Source organism: Prionailurus bengalensis, chromosome E2 (genome assembly GCF_016509475.1).
Source record: "Prionailurus bengalensis isolate Pbe53 chromosome E2, Fcat_Pben_1.1_paternal_pri, whole genome shotgun sequence".
NCBI lineage: Eukaryota > Metazoa > Chordata > Mammalia > Carnivora > Felidae > Prionailurus > Prionailurus bengalensis.
Genome location: NC_057352.1, coordinates 48,712,446 through 48,724,500, shown reverse-complemented (window position 1 = coordinate 48,724,500; position 12,055 = coordinate 48,712,446). Strand labels below are relative to the sequence as shown.

Sequence of the window (12,055 nt, the reverse complement as noted above, 5' to 3'; positions counted from 1 at the left end):
TCCTTTGGGGCTATTTGACACTATTTGTAGACTAAGGAGAACATGTAATTAAATCTGGCTTGCAGTACATTGTTTTCTATAATTATATTTGAGTGCACTTAACAAAGAAATTTGGAAATAGAAGCATGGTATGCAATGAAAAAATGCCCTAGCTTATGGCCAACAGATGGGTGGAGAGGAGTATTTTTATATTCAGTTGACACCCAAACTGTAATTGGATGTTTGTCTGAAAACATGTGCAATTCAACTATCTGACTTGCCTGTTACTTAATTCCTCCTGGTTAATGTATTTTCAATCAAGTGTCATGTGTTGTAGATGGAGCACAGGAAAGGAGGTGTGGATGGGCTTTCGGGGAGGGCTCCCAACTAGTTTGTCAGGTACATCCTCTCGAAGCACAGTGTCCATCTTGGTTTCATGACCTGTTACACCACAAGGCAGGAGCACCCCTCTGAGACCGGCTCACAGTACTGCACAGACAGGCCAGATTCAACTGGCCCCAAGAATCAACGAGTGGCAGCCATGTGACTCCGATGAGGAGCCATGAATAACCCCCCAAATGTCTCCTCCACTGTTAGCATTCAACCCTCATACACTTTCAGAGACACACATTTAGTCTGTTCTGCTCAGAGACATCTATACTGTACCACCTTTTATTTAAACATTGAGATTCTCTAGCTTTTCAGGAGGAGCCAATTGCAAGCATCTCAGTTGTTGGTGCTTTGGTGGGGAGATGAGCAGAGGACATAAAACAAAACAAAACAAAATGACTGGCTCTGCAATACCAGATAATATACATTTGCAATAAATTTTCAACCTTCCTACTTATACTGTACTTAGGTCACCACCAAGTTATATCTGTATTTTCCACAGTCATGGAGAGGAATTAGCAGTGTGTCAGATGGAATTAAAAAGGAGGAATCATGATCGAGATACTAAATTTGTCACAAAGAAGCCATTGTATGTTTGAAAGAAAAATGCACTTCTATAAATGTCTTCTCTGGTGTAGAGGGACACAGCTGGGAAAATGCAACTACACTGTGCCTAGGAAAGGTCTTCTTGTGGCTGATGTACCCATTTGGAGGGGGTAAAGTGAAGATGGGAAAAGGGAGGGGGGCTGAAGACATTAGTTCTATTTACTGAAAGTAATTTTTCAAAGTAGAGGTGATGCTCAGTTTATGAAACAGACGTAGTATCTGGAAGAATCAGTCCAGGGTATTTCCCTACCTGAAATGTGCTCCCAAATTGAGCTCTGGAGCAAAGGGTTTATCTGAAACAATGGTGGAACCAACTCCTGAAGCCTGGACAGGAATCCGGTAGGTGTTGCTATTTTCTATGCTCAAAATAACTGTGTCTTTGAATGTCAGTATGTCATTCAGGTTGGCTGTCAGCGTCAGCTGAAAATCAGTTTCCGGGGGAACCATGCCTTCATTGGGTTCAATTGTCCACAGGGATTTTTTGTGTGCCTGCAACACAAGAGTACAAGTTAACAGTGAAGATATTCTTGGCTTTTCATTCTGCACATGTCAAAGCCCTCTATAGTTCAAATGACTGGCACTGCAGAACTGAACATCAGAGACAAACATTATTTTTTTGAATCAAAGCAGCTGGGTGTTTGTTGGCTTTTCTTTTTTTCAAAACGCAATGTGATTTTGAAGAGCAAACCTACAATTCTACTTTTGAATGCTCTGTGAAGATTCTTTACATCTCTTTCTCAAGATGACAGTCCAGTTCTCTAACAAGCTTATGCTAATTATCTGCTCTAATCTCCAAATTCTGAGATACCAGCAGAAGGTACAACATCCTTCCTGGAACTTGTAATTTTTAAAGCAAATGTTTTTCAAGTGCAAAGTGTCTATGATGTTATAGTGAGGATAAACAGCTTTCATTAACAAATACAATGTAGGAAGTCATCTTGATTTATATTATTTCATAATAATCAATGGAATTTCGTTTGCTAAAATTCCAAACTTATTTTGAAATATATGACAGGGCTAAATTCTAGAGTTGGAAGTGATGCCCACTAATCTGTTTCCTTTAACCCTATAGACCCTCATAGCTCATTCTTTACTCCCTAAAGTCTTTCTTTGGCCAAACGATACCTCTCAACAAAGCCTACCCTGCACATCACATTTTTAATTTCAAACCTTCCCTCAGTACTCCTGATCCCCTTTACCCTGTTCTGTTTTTTTCCCTTAGCACTTATCATCTTCTAACTTAGTGCACAATTAACTTATTTGTCATGCTTGTTTGTCTCCTTGCACTAGGATATATGCTCTCCATAGGAGGGACGTTTATGTTTTTTGTTCTTGTTTGTGTTCACTGATATATCCCCAGCACCTGCAACTATGCCCGGAACATAGTAGATGCTTAATAAATATATGACAAATGAATTAATGTATCTGCCTTTGATGTTAGAAAACCCAATTCTCATCTAAGGCAACTTACCCCAGATTTTAATACCTCAAATTGTTACATATCTCTTCCTTATGTAAAGTGGAGATATACTTTTTTTGTACCTTCCACAACATTGGTATTTGGTCCACTCCCTTGGAGATAAATAGAATAAACTGAAGCTCCCTCTTTACTTAACAGCCCTTCAAATCCTGCATCCCACCTTTAGAAGAAAATCTCATATAGTACAATCAGGCTCCAAAGTTAAGATTTTGGTTAAGGTGTCAAGTCATAAAAAAATGACTAATGCTTATTTAATCTAAAAACATAAATTGTGCTTCCTTGATGGTAATTTATCTGTTTTTTCAGGCTGCTTTTAAGATTTTCTCTTTATGTTTAATTGTGTGTAGGGCAGGTTCTCTGTATGGTATGTAGTTAGTTTATTTGCAAATCCTTCTTGGAATTTGCTACTTTTCTAGAATCTGTGGTTTGGTATCTCTTATTTCTGAAAACTTCTCAGCTATTATCTGTTTAAATATTGTTTCTGCCTCATTTTCTTTCTCTTTTCCTTGAATGTATGTGACTTTTCTGATATGTCCTCTCTGTCTCGGCAGACTCCCATCTGCATTTTTCATTCTTTTGCTCTTTGTGTTTCATTTTGTATTTGTTCTGAGCTATCTTCCAGTTCACTAATTCTTTCTTCAGCTGTGTGCAAGTCACTTTTAAACACACCTATTATGTTCTTGCTTTCCCATGTAAACAACAAAAATGTGAGTCAGAAGAGGCTGGGGTAAAGGCACTTCAGGGACAGACACCTAAAGAACAAGATGCTTCTTCAGAGCAGAGGATATTGAAAACCTTTTATTGTAACATGCTTAACTTGAAGCATCTCAGTCACCCTAGATAATGACATCCAGCTGACCAAGAAGAGAAGAAAGAGGAGGGAGAGTCACATGCTGAGATTTTATGTACCAACCCTGGAAGTGTCACACATCACTTCTGCTACTTCCCCTGTACACAACTCAGGCAGCCACCTTAGCTTCAAAAAAGGCTGAGAAATGTCATCTGGCTCTGAATCTAAGAGTAAAAGGGAACGGTTGTGGTGAACTGCTAGCTACTTGCTGTTAAAGCCTCCCTGATGGTTAAGTCTACTACCAGATACTTAAGTCTTCCCCCAACTTCCCTGGATCCCAGATTTTGGAAGGCGAAGAATTTACACCATCAGAACACAGAAGTGGGCACATAACTTGGCATTTCAACTCTTATGGGGATTGCAGACCTGGAGTTCCTATCTACCTGTTGTTAGGACAAATAGAAGGGCAGCAAGAAGAGAAAATAAGGAAGTTCTAGGCCAGATGATCTCAGCTGTTGGCCCTTGTTCCCAAATTAGTGGCCTTGGAGCCCTCTACATAGTTTTACTCATTTATGAGACCCAGCTTACAATTAAAACATAAATTGGCGCCATTTTTCTCCTTCTTTCAAAAAAAAAAAAAGATTAGAGAGGGAGAGAGCCAAAGCATAAGAGACTCTTAAAAACTGAGAACGAACTGAGGGTTGATGGGGGGTGGGAGGGAGGGGAGGGTGGGTGATGGGTATTGAGGAGGGCACCTTCGGGAATGAGCACTGAGTGTTGTATGGAAACCAATTTGACAATAAATTTCATATTAAAAAAAAAGCAAATGTCTTCCAGAAGAGGGTTCTGTCAATGTCATCTTTCCCCTTATAAACATTTATTCTCCTCCCCTAGCCAGTAGCATAGGTCAGTCCTCTGTTCACAATGAAGATAGGGTGTCACCAGTATAAGTGCTATTTCAGGTCAGGGGACATTAGTTTTCAATGGATGGGTACCATTTCTATTCTGATTCCTGCTGACACAGGTTGGCAGCTCTGGAAAGAAGACACAAAGTTGCTCTCCAGGGCTGAATTCGTGAGTTTTCTTTTTGATGAAGGTTATTAATCAATGTTTGGCATAAAACCGGGCAGCAAAGTATATCATAGAATCCACGAACAAGGAACACTAAAACACCAACTGCTAAGGTACTGGACTGTCCTCACCCAAAGTCAACCTTTAAACTAGTTGCTCTAGGGGCGCCTGGGTGGTGCAGTTGGTTAAGCGTCCGACTTAAGCCAGGTCACGATCTCGCGGTCCGTGAGTTCGAGCCCCACGTCAGGCTCTGGGCTGATGGCTCGGAGCCTGGAGCCTGTTTCCGATTCTGTGTCTCCCTCTCTCTCTGCCCCTCCCCCGTTCATGCTCTGTCTCTCTCTGCCCCAAAAATAAATAAAAACGTTGGAAAAAAAAATTTAAACTAGTTGCTTTAACACCCCTGTGTCTCTTTGCTATTTGACTTTTGGGGGATGTCCTTTGCTACTAGGAAGAACTTGGCATATGTGACATTTTCTGTTATTAGGTGACAAATTTGACAGAAAAGGAGTGGATGAATGATAATCAGCATAGCTATGGAGAACATTCCATAATCTTTCAAAACTACAATATAGTAAGACAACAACTGATGGAAATAGGTTAGGAGGGAGGGCTCTGAAGGAAAAGCGATGTGGGTTTAAGTCCCAGCTCCACTGGGTTCTGACTGTTGGGTCTTGGGCGTGTCACTTAACCATGGCTGGCCTCAGTTTTCTCATCTGTAGCCTGGGACACCAACTGCACCTTCTGCATAGCACCGTGGTAATATTTAAATGAGGTAATGGGGGTAAAACTCAGAATAGTGTCTGACAAATAGAAAGTCCTAGCTACTATCATCATTTTACCAAAATATGAAATGCTCCACAAGATGCATAATTATGGGCTCCATAGTATTTGCTAAATATATGGATTATAGAACTGAGAAAACAAAGATGGATGCTAAGAAAACATAAAACATACAATACTCTTGCCAGAAGAGAAGGAGCTTGTAAAGGTTTGTGGCAGGCAGAATTGCAAGTGGCCCTCAAGATGTTTATCTCCTGATGTATAGTTATCCTTCCCAGTTATTTAATCAAACACTAATCTATGTGCTGCTGTGAAGGGATTTTGCAGATAAAGTCAAGATCCTACATCCATTGACTTTAAGGTGGGGAGATTATCGTTAGTGGATCTGATGAGATTTTAGAAGTGATTGGGCTCTTCCTAGTCAAAAGACTTCAAGTGTGAGAGGGGCTATGGAAGGGACCACATGGCAGGGGGCTGTGGGTATTTCAACAGCAGCTGAGTGCAGACCCTAGCTGGCAGCTAGCAAGAAAAAAGGGGGGCCTCAGTCTCTCACTGCAATGAAATAAATTCTGCCGACAACCTGAGGGGGCCTAGAAGTGAATCTTTCCCTAGTCAAGCCTCCTGAAGAGAATGCAGTTCTACCACTGCCTTGACTTTAGTGTTTTGAGAGCCTAACGAGAGGATCCAGCCAACTCATTGCCAGACTTGTGACCTATCAAAACTGAGATAATAGGGGATCCTGGGAAGATGGCAGCATAGGAGGACGCTGGGCTCACCGCGCGTCCTGCTGACCACTTAGATTCCACCTACACCTGCCTAAATAACCCAGAAAACCGCCAGAGGATTAGCAGAACTGAGTCGCCTGAGCCAAGCGCAGACGAGAGGCCCACGGAAGAGGGTAGGAAGGGCCGCGAGGCGGTGTGCGCTCCACGGACTGGCGGGAGGGAGCCGGGTGGAGGGGCGGCTCACCGGCCAAGCAGAGCCCCCGAGTCTGGCTTGCAAAAGCGGAGGGGCCTGACAGACTGTGTTCCCACAACAAGCGCCACTTAGCGTCTGGGAGGTCATAAGTTAGCAGCTCTGCTCGGAAAGCGGGAAGGCTGGAGGACAAAGGGAGGGAGAGCTTCTGAGCCCCCGGACGACAGAGCTCAGTTTGGTGGGGAACAAAGGCGCTCACCAGCGCCATCTCCCCCGCCCATCCCCCAGCCAAAATCCCAAAGGGAACCAGTTCCTGCCAGGGAACTTGCTCGCTCCGCGCAAACACCCAACTCTGTGCTTCTGCGGAGCCAAACCTCCGGCAGCAGATCTGACTCCCTCCCGCTGCCACAGGGCCCCTCCTGAAGTGGATCACCTAAGGAGAAGCGAGCTAAGCCTGCCCCTCCTGCCGCCGTGCACCTTGCCTACCCACCCCAGCTAATACGCCAGATCCCCAGCATCACAAGCCTGGCAGGGTGCAAGTAGCCCAGACGAGCCACACCACCCCACAGTGAATCCCGCCCCTAGGAGAGGGGAAGAGAAGGCACACACCAGTCTGACTGTGGCCCCAGCGGTGGGCTGGGGGCAGACATCAGGTCTGACTGTGGCCCCGCCCACCAACTCCAGTTATACACCACAGCACAGGGGAAGTGCCCTGCAGGTCCTCACCACGCCAGGGACTATCCAAAATGACCAAGCGGAAGAATTCCCCTCAGAAGAATCTCCAGGAAATAACAACAGCTAATGAGCTGATCAAAAAGGATTTAAATAATATAACAGAAAGTGAATTTAGAATAATAGTCATAAAATTAATCGCTGGGCTTGAAAACAGTATAGAGGACAGCAGAGAATCTCTTGCTACAGAGATCAAGGGACTAAGGAACAGTCACGAGGAGCTGAAAAACGCTTTAAATGAAATGCAAAACAAAATGGAAACCACCACGGCTCGGCTTGAAGAGGCAGAGGAGAGAATAGGTGAACTAGAAGATAAAGTTATGGAAAAAGAGGAAGCTGAGAAAAAGAGAGAGAAAAAAAATCCAGGAGTATGAGGGGAAAATTAGAGAACTAAGTGATACACTAAAAAGAAATAATATACGCATAATTGGTATCCCAGAGGAGGAAGAGAGAGGGAAAGGGGCTGAAGGGGTACTTGAAGAAATAATAGCTGAGAACTTCCCTGAACTGGGGAAGGAAAAAGGCATTGAAATCCAAGAGGCACAGAGAACTCCCTTCAGACGTAACTTGAATCGATCTTCTGCACGACATATCATAGTGAAACTGGCAAAATACAAGGATAAAGAGAAAATTCTGAAAGCAGCAAGGGGTAAACGTGCCCTCACATATAAAGGGAGACCTATAAGACTCGTGACTGATCTCTCTTTTGAAATGTGGCAGGCCAGAAAGAATTGGCACGAGATTTTCAGGGTGCTAGACAGAAAAAATATGCAGCCAAGAATCCTTTATCCAGCAAGTCTGCCATTTAGAAGAGAAGGAGAGATAAAGGTCTTCCCAAACAAACAAAAACTGAAGGAATTTGTCACCACTAAACCAGCCCTACAAGAGATCCTAAGGGGGACCCTGTGAGACAAAGTACCAGATGCATCACTACAAGCATAAAACATACAGACATCACAATGACTCTAAACCCGTATCTTTCTATAATAACACTGAATGTAAATGGATTAAATGCGCCAACCAAAAGACATAGGGTATCAGAATGGATAAAAAAACAAGACCCATCTATTTGCTGTCTACAAGAGACTCATTTTAGACCTGAGGACACCTTTAGATTGAAAGTGAGGGGATGGAGAACTATTTATCATGCGACTGGAAGCCAAAAGAAAGCTGGAGTAGCCATACTTATATCAGACAAACTAGACTTTAAATTAAAGGCTGTAACAAGAGATGAAGAAGGACATTATATAATAGTTACAGGGTCTATCCATCAGGAAGAGCTAACAATTATACATGTCTATGCGCCGAATACTGGAGCCCCCAAATATATAAAACAATTACTCATAAACATAAGCAACCTTATTGATAAGAATGTGGTCATTGCAGGGGACTTTAATACACCACTTACAGAAATGGATAGATCATCTAGACACACGGTCAATAAAGAAACAAGGGCCCTGAATGAGACATTGGATCAGATGGACTTGACAGATATATTTAGAACTCTGCATCCCAAAGCAACAGAATATACTTTCTTCTCGAGTGCACATGGAACATTCTCCAAGATAGATCACATACTGGGTCACAAAACAGCCCTTCATAAGTTTACAAGAATTGAAATTACACCATGCATGCTTTCAGACCACAATGCTATGAAGCTTGAAATCAACCACAGGAAAAAGTCTGGAAAACCTCCAAAAGCATGGAGGTTAAAGGACACCCTACTGACAAATGAGTGGGTCAACCAGGCAATTAGAGAAGAAATTAAAAAATATATGGAAGCAAACGAAAATGAAAATACAACAATCCAAATGCTTTGGGACGCAGCGAAGGCAGTCCTGAGAGGAAAATACATTGCAATCCAGGCCTATCTCAAGAAACAAGAAAAATCCCAAATACAAAATCTAACAGCACACCTAAAGGAACTAGAAGCAGAACAGCAAAGGCAGCCTAAACCCAGCAGAAGAAGAGAAATCATAAAGATCAGAGCAGAAATAAACAATATAGAACCTAAAAAAACTGTAGAGCAGATCAATGAAACCAAGAGTTGGTTTTTTGAAAAAATAAACAAAATTGACAAACCTCTAGCCAGGCTTCTCAAAAAGAAAAGGGAGATGACCCAAATAGATAAAATCATGAATGAAAATGGAATTATTACAACCAATCCCTCAGAGATACAAACAATTATCAGGGAATACTATGAAAAATTATACTGCAACAAATTGGACAACCTGGAAGAAATGGACAAATTCCTGAACACCCACACGCTTCCAAAACTCAATCAGGAGGAAATAGAAAGCTTGAACAGACCCATAACCAGCGAAGAAATTGGATCGGTTATCAAAAATCTCCCAACAAATAAGAGTCCAGGACCAGATGGCTTCCCAGGGGAGTTCTACCAGACATTTAAAGCAGAGATAATACCTATCCTTCTCAAGCTATTCCAAGAAATAGAAAGGGAAGGAAAACTTCCAGACTCATTCTATGAAGCCAGTATTACTTTGATTCCTAAACCAGACAGAGACCCAGTAAAAAAAAGAGAACTACAGGCCAATATCCCTGATGAATATGGATACAAAAATTCTCAATAAGATACTAGCAAATCGAATTCAACGGCATATAAAAAGAATTATTCACCATGATCAAGTGGGATTCATTCCTGGGATGCAGGGCTGGTTCAACATTCGCAAATCAATCAACGTGATACATCACATTAACAAAAAAAAAAAGAGAAGAACCATATGATCCTGTCAATCGATGCAGAAAAGGCCTTTGACAAAATCCAGCACCCTTTCTTAATAAAAACCCTTGAGAAAGTCGGGATAGAAGGAACATACTTAAACATCATAAAAGCCATTTATGAAAAGCCCACAGCTAACATCATCCTCCTTGGGGAAAAACTGAGAGCTTTTTCCCTGAGATCAGGAACACGACAGGGATGCCCACTCTCACTGCTGTTGTTTAACATAGTGCTGGAAGTGCTAGCATCAGCAATCAGACAACAAAAGGAAATCAAAGGCATCAAAATTGGCAAAGATGAAGTCAAGCTTTCGCTTTTTGCAGATGACATGATATTATACATGGAAAATCCGATAGACTCCACCAGAAGTCTGCTAGAACTGATACAGGAATTTAGCAAAGTCGCAGGATACAAAATCAATGTACAGAAATCAGTTGCATTCTTATACACTAATAATGAAGCCACAGAAATACAAATAAAGAAACTGATCCCATTCACAATTGCACCAAGAAGCATAAAATACCTAGGAATAAATCTAACCAAAGATGTACAAGATCTGTATGCTGAAAACTATAGAAAGCTTAGGAAGGAAATTGAAGAAGATATAAAGAAATGGAGAAACATTCCATGCTCATGGATTGGAAGAATAAATATTATAAAAATGTCAATACTACCCAAAGCTATCTACACATTCAATGCAATCCCAATCAAAATTGCACCAGCATTCTTCTCGAAACTAGAACGAGCAATCCTAAAATTCATATGGAACCACAAAAGGCCCCGAATAGCCAAAGTAATCTTGAAGAAGAAGACCAAAGTAGGAGGCATCACAATCCCAGACTTTAGCCTCTACTACAAAGCTGTAATCATCAAGACAGCATGGTATTGGCACCAAAACAGACACATAGACCAATGGAATAGAATAGAAACCCCAGAACTAGTCCCACAAACGTATGGCCAACTCATCTTTGACAAACCAGGAAAGAATATCCAATGGAAAAAAGACAGTCTCTTTAACAAATGGTGCTGGGAGAACTGGACAGCAACATGCAGAAGATTGAAACTAGACCACTTTCTTACACCATTCACAAAAACAAACTCAAAATGGATAAAGGACCTGAATGTGAGACAGGAAACCATCAAAACCCTAAAGGAGAAAGCAGGAAAAGACCTCTCTGACCTCAGCCATAGCAATTTCTTACTTGACACATCCTCAAAGGCAAGGGAATTAAAAGCAAAAATGAACTATTGGGACCTTATGAAGATAAAGAGCTTCTGCACAGCAAAGGAAACAACCAACAAAACTAAAAGGCAACCAACGGAATGGGAAAAGATATTTGTAAATGACATATCGGACAAAGGGCTAGTATCCAAAATCTATAAAGAGCTCACCATACTCCACTCCCAAAAAACAAATAACCCAGTGAAGAAATGGGCAGAAAACATGAATAGACACTTCCCTAAAGAAGACATCCGGATGGCCAACAGGCACATGAAAAGATGTTCAGCGTAGCTCCTCATCAGGGAAATACAAATCAAAACCACACCATATATCACCTCACGCCAGTCAGAGTGGCCAAAATGAACAAATCAGGAGACTATAGATGCTGGTGAGGATGTGGAGAAATGGGAACCCTCTTGCACTGTTGGTGGGAATGCAAATTGGTGCAGCCACTCTGGAAAACAGTGTGAAGGTTCCTCAAAAAATTAAAAATAGACCTACCCTATGACCCAGCAATAGCACTGCTAGGAATTTATCCAAGGGATACAGGAGTACTGATGCACAGGGGCACTTGTACCCCAATGTTTATAGCAGCACTCTCAACAATAGCCAAATTATGGAAAAAGCCTAAATGTCCATCAACTGATGAATGGATAAAGAAATTGTGGTTTATATGCACAATGGAGTACTACGTGGCAATGAGAAAGAATGAAATATGGCCCTTTGTAGCAACGTGGATGGAACTGGAGAGTGTGATGCTAAGTGAAATAAGCCATACAGAGAAAGACAGATACCATATGGTTTCACTCTTATGTGGATCCTGAGAAACTTAACAGAAACCCATGGGGGAGGGGAAGGGAAAAAAAAAAGAGGTTAGAGTGGAAGAGAGCCAAAGCATAAGAGACTCTTAAAAACTGAGAACAAACTGAGGGTTGATGGGGGGTGGGAGAGAGGGAAGGGTGGGTGATGGGTATTGAGGAGGGCACCTTTTGGGATGAGCACTGGGTGTTGTATGGAAACCAATTTGACAGTAAACTTCATATATTGAAGAAAAAAAAAAGAAACTGAGATAATAAATTTGTCTGTGTTAAGCCACTAAGTTTGTGGTAATTTGTTACACAGCAATAGAAATCTAATACGGGGTTTCACATATTTGTTCAAAAGATGATAAAAATGAGCTTTCCTAAGCCTTCCAGCAAAACTTTAGCAACAGCTGCCTCTGTTTGTTTTTCTGTGAATTGGGGGGGGTAAAAAGCCAGAGCCCATGAACAATGCATACAGAAGGTTAGCACAAGCAAGTGCATACAACCATGAGAGATGGAGAGATGGTAATCTTTTGCAATTCAGAAT

At 41.7% G+C, this 12,055-nt stretch overlaps 1 protein-coding gene across 1 annotated transcript in view; it reads right to left on the bottom strand.

Moving 5' to 3' along the window:
• HYDIN (HYDIN axonemal central pair apparatus protein) overlaps window positions 1-12,055 on the bottom strand; it is a 347,254-nt gene that overhangs the window by 174,379 nt on the left and 160,820 nt on the right. Inside the window, exon 18 of the mRNA XM_043599622.1 lies at window positions 1,226-1,464. Within this exon, the coding sequence (XP_043455557.1) occupies window positions 1,226-1,464 (239 nt within the window). The remainder of the gene's footprint in view (window positions 1-1,225; window positions 1,465-12,055) is intronic.